This window comes from Raphanus sativus, chromosome 1 (genome assembly GCF_000801105.2).
Source record: "Raphanus sativus cultivar WK10039 chromosome 1, ASM80110v3, whole genome shotgun sequence".
Taxonomy (NCBI): Eukaryota; Viridiplantae; Streptophyta; class Magnoliopsida; order Brassicales; family Brassicaceae; genus Raphanus; species Raphanus sativus.
In genome coordinates this window covers 11,945,397-11,957,825 of record NC_079511.1, presented here as the reverse complement: position 1 = coordinate 11,957,825, position 12,429 = coordinate 11,945,397, and the positions used below count along the sequence as shown (strand labels likewise).

General features: G+C 36.1%; 3 protein-coding genes across 3 annotated transcripts; 1 reads left to right on the top strand and 2 right to left on the bottom strand.

The window, feature by feature from the left end:
• Nucleotides 1-2,710: 2,710 nt before the first annotated feature.
• LOC108852629 (protein CURLY FLAG LEAF 1) lies at nucleotides 2,711-3,998 on the bottom strand. Its single transcript, XM_018626130.2, has 2 exons — nucleotides 3,800-3,998; nucleotides 2,711-3,156 (listed from the first exon to the last, which is right to left on the bottom strand). The coding sequence occupies exons 1-2, from the start codon at nucleotides 3,932-3,934 to the stop codon at nucleotides 2,839-2,841; spliced, it is 453 nt and encodes a 150-aa protein (XP_018481632.2). The 5' UTR covers nucleotides 3,935-3,998; the 3' UTR covers nucleotides 2,711-2,838.
• Nucleotides 3,999-4,495: 497 nt separating this feature from the next.
• On the bottom strand, nucleotides 4,496-7,899 carry LOC108808330 (protein RDM16). The gene is made up of 6 exons (XM_018580496.2): nucleotides 7,393-7,899; nucleotides 7,046-7,309; nucleotides 6,585-6,968; nucleotides 6,320-6,514; nucleotides 6,089-6,243; nucleotides 4,496-5,595 (listed from the first exon to the last, which is right to left on the bottom strand). Exons 1-6 carry the CDS (start codon nucleotides 7,816-7,818, stop codon nucleotides 4,707-4,709), a joined length of 2,313 nt encoding a protein of 770 aa, XP_018435998.2. The 5' UTR covers nucleotides 7,819-7,899; the 3' UTR covers nucleotides 4,496-4,706.
• A 1,146-nt stretch (nucleotides 7,900-9,045) lies between these two features.
• LOC108857766 (putative pentatricopeptide repeat-containing protein At1g43010) lies at nucleotides 9,046-10,467 on the top strand. The gene is made up of 2 exons (XM_056989678.1): nucleotides 9,046-9,374; nucleotides 9,499-10,467. Exons 1-2 carry the CDS (start codon nucleotides 9,099-9,101, stop codon nucleotides 10,465-10,467), a joined length of 1,245 nt encoding a protein of 414 aa, XP_056845658.1. The 5' UTR covers nucleotides 9,046-9,098.
• The last annotated feature ends 1,962 nt before the right edge of the window (nucleotides 10,468-12,429 follow it).

Below are 12,429 nucleotides of genomic sequence, written 5' to 3'. Positions count from 1 at the left end.
ATTTTTATCGGATTGATGATCAATTCATGAGGTCCTCTTGCTATGTGTAGCGCTGGGTTTGCAGGTTGATCTGGCCCGACCCACCCCGTTCTGCTGCGGTTCGACTCATTTTTTTATTCAAAAATTTAATCAGCGAATAAAAAAAATATCCGCATTCGCCCTGCTTAATTAGTGGGTAACCTGTATGTAATATTAAAATTATATATATATTTTATATATTTTTATTAATATTTTATTAAAACAATAATATAAATAATATATATATTTATTATTATTTTATAAATATTCGTAATTTTATTTATTTTTAATAAAAATCATATTTAAAATAAAATACTTTATTTTTGCAGTTAAATTTGATCGACCCGTATCCACTTCGCAAAAAATATACTCGACCCGCATCCTCATCTGCACTCGTCCCGCATAATTTTCAGATCTATTAATCCGTATTCATCCTGCAGCGCGTTAAATGGGGCAGAGCCCGCAGGTAAAAAATCAAATTCCGAGGCTATGTGTACTCCGGATTGGATGTGTTAATTTTGTCCCAACAAAGATATATACAGCACAGATACACATATGTCCAAGAGTTGAATTTAGCTCATAAGTTGACTTTTTGTTAACAACCATTTAATGTGACAGTATTAAGCGTCCTTAGTTATATATGTATGATATAAATCTCCAGCGGATTGCTTACATTATAATAAAACTGATAGTTAAACTAATTAGGTTTGTCTTTCAACACCATTTTCCCAGATTAGAGCCGTTAAAACACACTAAAATCCATCTGTATCTAAAAAAAAAAGTCTTTTCTTGAAATTATATGTTATTTCATATGTTTTCTATTAATTTTGACTGACAGAAAAGTAAATGTTTACTATTACAAGTTACATTAAAATTAAGAAAAAATATTAAACAAAACTTATCTTCAAAAATCACTTATAATGGTGCATCGACTATCTTTCTGGTTCAATTTATGTTCCCTCATATGGACGTCTGATTGAGAAAACAAATAGTCAAAGTTTCATTGATATTCATTTCTACAGCACCAAAAGTTTCATTGACATAGGTATTCGACCGAATGATACAATACAAAATAAGTAGTCAGATCACACCGTCGTAGGAAACACAGAGTAGCAGTGTTTAAATGTGATGGAAAAAGAAATCAACAATCTTCGGCTTAGAAGGCTGAAACGCGAAAATATACCATGTTAAGAAAACATGGGGAAGAGACTTATAAGGTTGAGTTTAACACCAAATCCACTTGGACTTTGACATGAACAGAGCATCCAACAGTGAACTGGTACAACGGAGTTTGGTTCACATACAGCGAAATCGAAGAAGACATGGTGAAGACCCAAGCTCCCCATCGGTTCTCATCAAGGTTATTGACAAACAATTCAAAGTAGAATTTCAAACATATCGATGTTGGTCTAGTGGTTTCAACAAGATTTTCACACACGAATGCCAATGGTAGCGAGTTCGACTCTCTGTCAGCGGGATGGTATTGAAATCTTTCCAAAAAATCTTGTCGCAATGGGCCACGGGTTTTTACAGTGCTAATTGAATTTTCCTAGATGCGGAGCTTATCAGGGTGGGATCAATCACTATAAAAAGTTTATCCACAACAGTTTTAACAAAATGGTGATAGCTTAGTAGTAACTTCTTAAGGCTTGATATGTACCCATATCAGTCAGCCGATAGGATTTATCAATCAAAAAAAGAAGTCAAAAATAGAATTTCAAACATGAAGGTAATGAATGCTTGAAACATGAAGGTAATGAATGCTTCAGCCTATGAAAAAACCCTAAAACATGGTTTTCTTTTAGATAATTTTTTTATTCAATTTATTTTCTAAAAGTTTTCTTAAACAAGAATAACATACATTGTAAAAAATAGTATTCTTGGTTGAATAAATTTAACATTTATATTGAAAAAATATCACTCATACTAAAACAAGGATAATGCACTCTTGTGAATCCATAAATTTGCTCGAATGATTTGGTAGCAATAAAAATATACAATATAACATCTTTAAATTAATATTCTGTAAATTAATATATACTAAAAATTTCTATAAAATAATATAATTTTATAGTTTTAAATTGAATTTTTGGTTCAGTTACTATATCGATAAATTAATAATTTCTATAAATTATTAAAAATTATAATTTTGGTGTAATCCTGACATTATTAATTTACAGATGTTTATTAATTTACAGAGGTTTCACTCATTCATATTATAGTGATGGCTCTCTACTATATTATCAGGTCAAAACAAAAAAAGGTATTTTAAAATGTCCATATTAATTGTTGTGCAATGATCACTTTTATTTTGGTCAAAACTAAAGACAAATGGGAAATAAATTGAACAGAAAATTCGTTATTCACATGCTGCAATCATTATGTTATTTACTTTCTTTATTATTTCTACAAGGCGCGCAAGTCTTAAGGGCTCCTATCTCCATTGACCAAACTTTAAATCTGTAGTGCAACAACAACAACAACAACTCTCCAAAACATCCCCTCCAAACACTTTCAACAATCTATTTTATCAATCTCACAAATTTATAAATCTCATAGAAACATGCATTTCCTACGTTCAAATCTGCTTGTTCGCTCTAATAACCAAATGCATATTGTGCATCCATTATACGTATCAACATTCTAAGTCCGATTCGTATTTTTTGTTATTGTTATCTAGTGTTTGAAACAGTGCCATCAAACCTCGTGTTAATGCGATCGAGACACAACATGACCAATAGTTCATACATATACGATTTAAGGGATGAAAAGGAAACTTACAAATCTATATGAAGAGAATGAGGATAAAAAGAGGTTTGGTTAAGGGGAAGAAGAGTGAAGTCGATCAAAGTGGAGAAGCTGAGATGCACATTTGGGGCAATCTTTCAAGAGTTTAGGTACCATGTAATAAATATAACAAGCTTTGCAACCAGCTACCACAAGATCTTCACTCTCTTCTTTGTGATTCTCTATTGATGACTCGGATGAAGATTCTTCGCTTTCATAATAAGAGCCATCGTCTTCTGAAACAACAGTTACATCCGATTCTCCACTGAAATCATCATATGCATTGTTGTTGTTGTTGTCTTCCTCCACTCTCATTCCGGTGTTCCGGTTTATGTAGTAAACTTCTCCTGTCTAATTAAACATAGAACAAACATGTAGCTTTCAATTAAAAATTAATCAGAATTTTGAAACTTCAAAAGTACTTTGATGCTAAGGCTAATAGCTTAATTCCCAGAACACAAGTAAATATTTTTTAAAACTAATGCGAGAAAGAATAATGAGGAAACATGATGATTCTGCTTTCTTTCTTTGCAATGCAGAGACAAAACAAATATGGACGAGATTTTTCATATGCAAGATAACTTTTTTTTGTATATGTTTTTTCTCTGATATACAAGATAACTTTTTTTTCTAAAATAAACATCCGGTAGATTCAATAGAAAAAAAAAAGAAAAGAACTCAAAGTGAGCCATGAAACTTTCCAAGTAAATTCTTCTGCAAAGAAAATTTTAGTTCGGGTTTATGTTTTGGTAATGAAATCAAACCCTGTGAGCATTTATGACAGACAATAGAGAGGAGGGCTGAAACAATAAATGCAACACAAGTAAAAAGAAGAAAATCAATTATAAAGGAAACCAAAGAAGTTACATTTGTCATACCATAACTGACAAATGATTGTCCTTGACAATCAATCCTCAAACCCGAAGTCTCTCCCAATAATATATAATTCATATCAGGAAAAAACAGATGAAAAGTAATCTGATTTTTTTTTTACCTTGAGATCAAGACACTGTTTCAAATGACAAGGAACAGAGATGTGAGAATTTATCTCTAACGTTCTATCTGAGATCGGTACATCATCATCTTCGAAACTCCTTCTCCGGTTAATAAATGAACAGTTCTGCATCATTTCCTCCAAGAGATTTCGATGCAGAAAGGAAGAATTCGATGCAGAAAGGAAGAAGAATCAACCAAAAAGAGATTTTTCAAAGGATTCAAAACGTAGAAACATTCTTAAATCAAGGAAGGGCAAAGCAAAGACTTTAAGGGTAATTTCGGGATTTCGGTGTTAGAATTGGTCCACGCGTCGTGTGGGTTTGAGCGCTTGTGGATTGTTGGGCCAAGAGAAAGCTGGAAGACATAGCTGTCGCTGTCAGGCGCACAATAACAACAACTGAGCCTCGCATTTGGTCGCACGTCCAATGTAAAACGAACATACGACCACTTCTACACACGCGTGACAGATAGTTCAACTGAAGTATCTTATTTCAAATCAAATAGCAATTTTTTTTCGTATCTCTCTTTCAAATGTTCCTAGTAAGAACTCAAAAGCCAGATATAATATTTTGAACAATTGAACCAAATAATTTTTGATAAATCAAGCTCCAGAGTTTTACTCTAATTATGTTTTATCATTACACTTCAGATCATTTTACCATGTGATTTTTTTTGTCAAGGTTTTACCATGTGATTACCTAGTACAAATAAAGATCAAATTCTTGTTCAAAAGTGAACACCAACACGACAAGAAGCAGAACACAACACTTGTTCAGAGAAACGCAAATGACTCATGGAAAGACCCATAACATTGTTCAACAGTTGAAGCATTTCTATGGAGATGATTGATAAGTATCAGAGACATTATAGCAACTGACAGAATATGAAGTGGAGGAACGAAGGATTTAGTCGTCTGTGTAATTGACAGCGAGGTCCCAGTAGTGACCGACACCCGCATCAGCGAAAACTTTCTTGGCAGCAGATTCCGTTAAGCACTCTTGTACAAGAAACTTATAGAAACTAGGTTTCGCAACGCTTCCTTGCCAAACCAACCAGCACTTGTTGTTTCCACCATTCTCTTCTTCGTCGTCATCTTCTTCCTCTCCTTCCTTCTCATCTTTCTTCACCGCCTCTTGCCAGTTTATCCTCCTCAACATCAGCTTCCCGTATCTCTTTATTGCCTTGCTCTTACCCTCCACCACCACCACGCTCATTTCATCTGTCATCACGCTACACCCGGTTAATCTGTTCTCCCTAGCGTTCATCTCCACCTTGAATCTCGTCTTTGGATGAGAGAGCTTGTTGATCTTGTACACCGACACTATTGTCTCGATCGTTGTTGGATCATCGAAAAGCTTCCTCTCTTTCTTCTCACGCTTCTCTGCAGGTGTTAGCTTCCGTGCTGCGTTCCTGTCCGTGTGAGCCTGTTCACGTTCCGCAGCTGCTGTGCGGATCTCCTTCTCAAGCTTGGTTGGGTCTTGCGTTGCTTCAGACCCGAGAACCTTCATCAGATTGCTCATTTTCACCTTTGGTTTTGGTGGTTCAAGCAAACCTTGTCTGATCATCTCCTGTTTCTCCTTTTCTTTTGCCAGACGCCTCTGGGTTCGAAGTTTCTTCTGTTCCCTCTTTGTCAGTTTAAGAGGCTGGGGCGGTGGAGGCGCTGCCTCTGCAGGTGGCTCTATGGGACGGGGATGCTCTATGTAATGTGTAAGTTTTTCTGTCTTCAGATCGCCATCGGTAATGGTACCATCAGCTATGTCGCCATACACGCCATTTGTGAGGACAGCTGCATCCCTGAAAGACAAAACAAAACTATGAGCTAAGAAAACCCAGTACAGCACAAGGAGATAAATTAACTATTTGGTCTGCATCAAAGAAAGATAACAATATGACGATTCATTATTACCATATTCTAATAGTAATCACCCTGGTGCTGATTACAAAATAATACAAACTATCAGAAGCAATATGCGGCAAACTAATGAGCACACTAAGCCAGCAGTCAAAGAAATCAACAATTGCAATATTAGGTATACAAATTCAGAAGAAAAGAAATGGTAGAATAATTCTAAATAGAAACGATAACACTAAACCAACAGGAAACGAAGCTACAGTTATGGTAATTGTAGACTTTAATCCAATACCCTAGAAGTTACAAGTTAAGTTTGATAATTGTAGTATGACTTGTTCTCCTCAAGGTTATGCCATGTTTACCGTCATCAGATGAACATTCGAGACAAAACAACTCAGCATCAACAAAAAAGGTAAAGTGGGAAGAATTACGTACCACCACTCAACATCTGGGATTAGCTCCTTGGGCTTCTCTTTTCTCGGGGCACGTTCTGATACCTCGATCAAATTTGGATTTATATCATCCCTGGCCTTAGCCAGATGCGCTTGCTTCACCCTCAGCTCTCTTGCTTTTGCTTCACCAAATTGACTCTACAAATCAAACATCAAAATAACACACTGAATTAAATGGTTAAAAAGAATCCATCATAGGAAAAGCAATGCATACCTTCAACTTCAAACTCTCAGCATCTCTTGTCCATTTACCTTCCTCAACAAACTGAAAACTCATACGCTTGGGTCTCAAAATCTTGTTTTTATCAATACCCATCCTCGGATCGAAATGGGGGTTTTCTTCTGGATTCACTTCCAGTTGAGGTTTAAGAATCTGAAAAGCATCTTTCTTCTGCTTGTTGATGTTAACCTGTAGATAATCCAAGTATATTAGGAGCTCGATCATTAAAATAATAGATATTTAAATCAACTTCACTCACCTTTAATGTACTAAGATTGCTAGGCTTAGTCACACTAATCACATTTCCATGTTCATCTATCTCCCTTCCAAGTGCATCCACACGCAGAACAGGAGGCTTCGCGGGTTTCTGTTGAACAGCCATCGTATCTGCAGGTGTCTGTCCTAGAAGGTAATTGATAATGGTAGGAAACTCAGGATCCTGACGGTATCCCATCCTAGCAGCGATATCCTGAGCTCTCTTAACAGCTTCAATGTTGGCCTCATTCTCAAGGCCAGGTAAGACAGCATGTGGTAGTGCTGAAGCAGAAGATGTTCCCGCAGAGACAGCAGGAGTAGTGGCAGTCAATGATGGCACTTTAGCATGTGGGCTACCTTCTGAAGTCAGCTTAGCACCTTGATTCACCTGCGTAAAAGAAGAGAATCAAACTACAACGTTCCTCCAAGAGAAGAATAAATACACATGTCCAGAGAAGAACTTACCGAAGAAAGTTTCTTCAACCTGTCGGCTAAACCCTTTCCAAGCTGAATAGCTTTCTTAGCTTTAGCTAATGCATCAAGAGACAAGTTTGAACTAGTTTGCCCGGATGTTGTTCCATCTGTACTAGATTTTCCATGAACCTCATGAGACCCGACAATACTAACTCCCTTATTTTCATCCGTTGGAGATATCGTTACCTTAGTGAGCAGGGTTTGACTAGGGGCCAAAGACGTTCCCGAAGCAATAGAACTTTGTGAAGTGACGCCCTGCACATAGATAAGATATAAGCTTTTCAAACACCACTCGAAATGAAACAAATCTATCGAAGCTAAAATGGATAGAAACTCACAGTGGAGACGTCACTAGGTGCGTTCATAGCCCTAGAACCCTCACTCACTTTATCATTTCTCCTCTCACCACCACCATCAGAAAACCTAGATCTCTTCTTCCCTTCCTTACTCCCATTCTCTTCCTCCCTCTCTTTCCTCTTGCTCCTCGTCTCCTTATCTTTACTCCCTTCGTGCCTATCTCTACTCCCTTCCCTCTCGCCTCGCTCCACAGATCTCCTCCTCTCCCGAGCTCTCTCTCTCTCGTCTTCCCTATCGTCGCGCCTCGATGACCGGTGGTGATCTGAATCGCGACGCTTCGAGTCTCCATCGCGATGCCGGCGTCCGCCGTCGCGTTCCGGCGAACGATCCGCGCTCGAATCTCGATCACGATCGCGATCGCGATCGTCCCTGTTGCTGCTCCTGGAGTGTCTCTTCTCCTTATCCATGGCGATTTAGGGTTTCTTCCTCACTCTCCTCCTCCTAGTCTCTTTTGTTATAACCGAAACCCAACCCCACAACCGGAATTAACCAGTGAGTCTCGTAAAAAAAAAGCAGAAATCGATAAGACTCGTATGGAATCGAATCAAGTATCAATCTGTCGCTGACCACTAGTCAAGCTTGCATTATGAGCCCAAGCCCATTTCTTTCAATATACATGCCTGCTTCGATATCATTCTATTTTAATTTCTTTGTTAGAAAAAGAAGTTATTTATACTCAGCATGGTGCAATCGTGAGTAGGTTCGATTTCCAATCTTGTTTTTTATTTTTTTTATTAATTTTTTGTCTAATTAAAAATAAAACAAAAAACAAAAAAAAAACAAATTTATCGTGGGCCGCCGCGTGTCGTACGGTCCGCGACACAATAACAAAACTCAACTGAGATCAATTTTTAAGTTAGGATTTTTCGACTTCCATCCGGCACGATAACCAAAAAATTCAATATTTTAATATTTTTTTAAGGATCAGGTCTATATATCTCGTGTTGCGGATAGTTTTAATGAATATTAGATTTTGATTCGTTATTTGAAAAAATAAGTATACTTTTGTTTTATATTCTTTTAAAAACTTAATTTTTTATATTTGTGTGTTTAGTAAAAGTATAGTTTACCAAACTAATAAAAGACAAAAATATGGTCAATGTTATAAATATTATGTGATGTCTAATATTCTTTTTTTTAAATGAAGTGATGTCTAATATTGAATCCTAGTTTTACTTATTCCTCAAGTTTTAGATATTCTCCAAATCAGATTTTTCCTCTTATATAAATAACTCGTTAATCATATACTTCCTCTGTTTTTTAAAGATGTATGTTTTAGGAATTTTTTTTGTTTTAAAAAGATATATTTTTCATATTTTCAATGTAATTTTTATCAACTAATTATGAATAATTGTGAATCTCAAAAACATTAATTGCATTTCTTGAACTTTTATTGGTTTAGAAATATAGGAAATATAAAATAACAAAAAACTATACACTAATAAGTATTATTTAAAAACAGAGGGAGTAATAAATAACACAGACCAACACCTCTCTTTCTCTTACTTTCTTTATTAACAGTCAAAATTGTTTTCTCCAATTCTCCTTAAAAAAAACCTTAATAATTTTTGTAGGGTCTAATTAGGTTACCAGGCTTGTAGCAGCACACATGTTTACCAAATAGTCTGACAGAAAAGGACGCAGGAACAAACATCCTAATAACTTCTCCCATAATTGACAGAAAAGGATGCAAAGCCTTGGACGATACTCAAAACGATTTCTCTTGTCCAGGAAAACACAGCCGATTCAATTCTCGCGTACCCTAACTTCGGCTAAGCCGAATGACACTTTACATAGTCGCGTCATGGCGGTGGACAACAGGTTCTTCAACTTCCTATGGAGGGTTAAGGTTACACCTGTGCTGAACGAGTGGCTGAGACAAGGCAATGAAATAAACCCTACGGATCTTAGATCCGTCATCAAAGCTCTCTGCGAGTCTCGGCGATTCGATCACGCCCTCCAGGTCTCAGTTACTTTCTCTCTTCTAGGTTTCTAACTCCTAGTTTACAAAACAGTTCTGGTATGACACTTTAGAAATATTGTTATACAACTAAAGTTACAAAATATATTCTTGGTGATGTATTTAGGTTTCAGAGTGGATAACTAAACGAGGGGTGTTCGAGCTAAGCACTGAAGATTTTGCATCTCGGCTTTATCTTATTGATATCCATTCAGGGTTGAGCGAAGCAGAGAAGTTCTTCAAAACCATTCCTGAGAACATGAAAGACGACTTAGTCTACACCACTCTCTTAAGCTTCTACACAAAGTCTAAGAAAACACGGCACGAAGCCGAAGCCACTTACCAAAAGATGAGGGAGAAAAGTCTGCTCTTCAAACCTTACCCTTACTACAAGATGATCTCTCTATACGGCCTTCTTGGAGAAACAAACATGGTCGACGAGATTCTGAGGCAGATGGAGGAGAACGGAGTTGTCCATGACAAGACTCTCACGAACAATAGCGTTTTGAAGGCTTACGCGAGTGCACCTGACGTGGAGGCAATGGAGAAGTATCTGAAAAGAATAGAAGACGAAACGCCACCGTTTGCATTGGCTTGGCAAACGGGAATAAGCATGGCAAGGGCTTATTTAAAATGCGGTTCAAATAGAAAAGCGATAGAGATGTTGCGTAAAACAGAACAAGTTGTTGATGCAAAGTCGAACGACGCAACCCACAGCCACAAGGTGCTAATGGAGATGTATGGGGAGGCTGGAGCTAAACAAGATGAGTTCCGTCTCTATTGTCGTATCAATGCTAAGCAGAGACAGAGAAAGGGAGCATATCGAAGCAAAGGAAGTGGTGGTGGACGAAGCTCTCACCACCCAGGATATTACTATGGTGGATGTGGCGGTGGCTGTGGTGTTGGGGGTGGTAGCCGCGCTGATGATTACGGTGGTGTGGATCGTAGGCGCGCTGATGATGTCGATGGTGGTGGTGTCGGCATTGATAGTGACGATGGCATTGGCCGTGGCAGTGGCGGTGGATGTGGTGGTGGTGGTGGTGGATGTGGTGGTGGGTGTGGTGGTGGATGTGGTGGATGTGGTAGCTGGGATTGAGAGTAGAAAACCAAGTAGAGAGTCATTTGTCAACTTTTCGTCAAAATAATGGTTACTTGCCAGTTTAAAAAAAAAAATAATAATAATAATAATGGTTACTTACCTACGGCCGAATGTTTTACTTGTGAGTTATTCTTGACTAGTGTTTTCTCCCGTGCTACGCCCGGGCCACTCTTTTATAATTCACACTGGAAAGAAATGTTGTTTTGAATTTTACATTATTTTTCGTGATATTCTTTTACATTTTTTTCATTTTAATGTTATACAGTATATTCTATAAAAATCTACAAATAAAATATAAAAACAAAGTGTATACATTTGAATCTTACCTGATCAGTAGGTCTTGATCTAGACATGAATCTTTCTCCTTTTCTCTATCACCCGAGGTTCTTAAACTCCATTTGTTACCTTTTAGTTATTCCTACAACTTTTTTTTTCTTCTTGTGGCGAATCTAAAACATTTAGATGTTTAGTTAATAAGTGTGCTTTAAGGTAAAACATTTAGAAAACGAAAGGTTGAAAATTTACTTGAATGGGAATTTATAGTTTTACTAACCTGAACTTTAATCTTCATCCGCCAACTTTGATGTATACTCGCCTATCAAACCATAGCATATTTGTGTTCTTTTTCTTTTTTCGTTGAAAGAAATGCTTTTCAGAGAGTTTTGGTGTGCCACAACTTGGCAATAAATAGTTTGATTTTCATGTAGAACTGTAGATTTTGAAGTGTAAGTGTTACGATCATAAGAAGTTTTTGATCAATCTGTTTTCTTTTTTTGAATTTTGATATGTCTGGTTAGAAAAAGAAAAGCTATATTGTAAATTAAAAGAGAAAAGAGTACCTGTGCGTAGAATGACACAAAGTGATAGAAAACTGAGTTTGGCGTTATACATGGAATCAAAGTGTAAATTAAAAGAGGAAAGGGTTCATGAAAAAAATTCAATTTTTCCAAGAAAAAATATCAATATAATTGATAACGTAAGTATAATTTGAGCATTAAGAGTTTGGGCATTTTTAGAGTTACTAACCTGACCTTCATCTGCCAACTTTGGAGCATGCCCCATCCATCTATCCATTACAAATCTGTGTTCTTTCTGACTATTGTTGCCACTTGCCACCGTTTTCCCAAAGACTATGTTCAAGTATGAATTCAGAATTGTAGACTGGATAGTTGAATACACTCATAATAAGTTTTTGACTTATCAGGTCAGAAATTCAAATTTTACCACACTTTGAGAATCATGAGCTGTTACAAAGATTTTACGAATTCATTATTTCTCAACGCAAATGGAGTTAAATTTGTTAATCTTATCGTGAGTTAAATCTTTGCTAAATAGAAACATTAACCGTTTCAAAAAGATCGTGTGGTCATGCGTGGCTGAGAAATATTTGGGATGCTTTATTAGTAGTTTATTTAGAAAAATTTTTAAATTGAATTTTTAGCCAAAATTAAAAGTAAAAATTGAAAGCAGTTAAAAGATAAATATGATAAAATCACGAAACTGGTTTTCTTTTTGTATTTAAAATCTTTTGCTTTTCCTTTTTTTTAAATTTTAAATCAATGCCACATGTCATATTTTGATTCATTAGATGACTTGTGCTTTAGTATATAGGGATTCAGTTCCTGTGTGAGTCTATAGGTTCAACGAACCAATATAATTTTGTCACTTTAGATTTAGTATATTTTAAAAAGGAAATAAAATAATAATAATTTGTGAAGTTATATTATGTTTATAAAATTAAAAAATACATAAAATAGTATTAGTTGAAAAAAACAATATTGATAGCGCTGTGAGAAAAATATGAAACTCTAAACATTAAACCCAAAAATTAATTTTGCTAACGTCGTCAGCAAAAAAAAAAAATTAAATCTTAAACACTAAACTTTAAATACTAGATCCTAAACTTTTGGATAAACCCTAAACTCTTGAATAAATCATAGAGTTTAGAATTTATTCAAG

What these genes read in the sequence shown, in the direction of transcription:
- LOC108857766 (XM_056989678.1), top strand. Translation starts at nt 9,099, where the DNA reads ATGCAAAGCCTTGGACGATACTCAAAACGATTTCTCTTGTCCAGGAAA. An exon ending in GATTCGATCACGCCCTCCAG is followed by an intron (nt 9,375 to 9,498) that starts GTCTCAGTTACT and finishes TGATGTATTTAG; the next exon opens with GTTTCAGAGTGGATAACTAA.
- LOC108808330 (XM_018580496.2), bottom strand. Translation starts at nt 7,818, where the DNA reads ATGGATAAGGAGAAGAGACACTCCAGGAGCAGCAACAGGGACGATCGC. An exon ending in GGTTGAAGAAACTTTCTTCG is followed by an intron (nt 6,969 to 7,045) that starts GTAAGTTCTTCT and finishes TCTTTTACGCAG; the next exon opens with GTGAATCAAGGTGCTAAGCT. An exon ending in GCAATCTTAGTACATTAAAG is followed by an intron (nt 6,515 to 6,584) that starts GTGAGTGAAGTT and finishes GATTATCTACAG; the next exon opens with GTTAACATCAACAAGCAGAA.
- LOC108852629 (XM_018626130.2), bottom strand. Translation starts at nt 3,934, where the DNA reads ATGATGCAGAACTGTTCATTTATTAACCGGAGAAGGAGTTTCGAAGAT. An exon ending in AACAGTGTCTTGATCTCAAG is followed by an intron (nt 3,157 to 3,799) that starts GTAAAAAAAAAA and finishes ATGTTTAATTAG; the next exon opens with ACAGGAGAAGTTTACTACAT.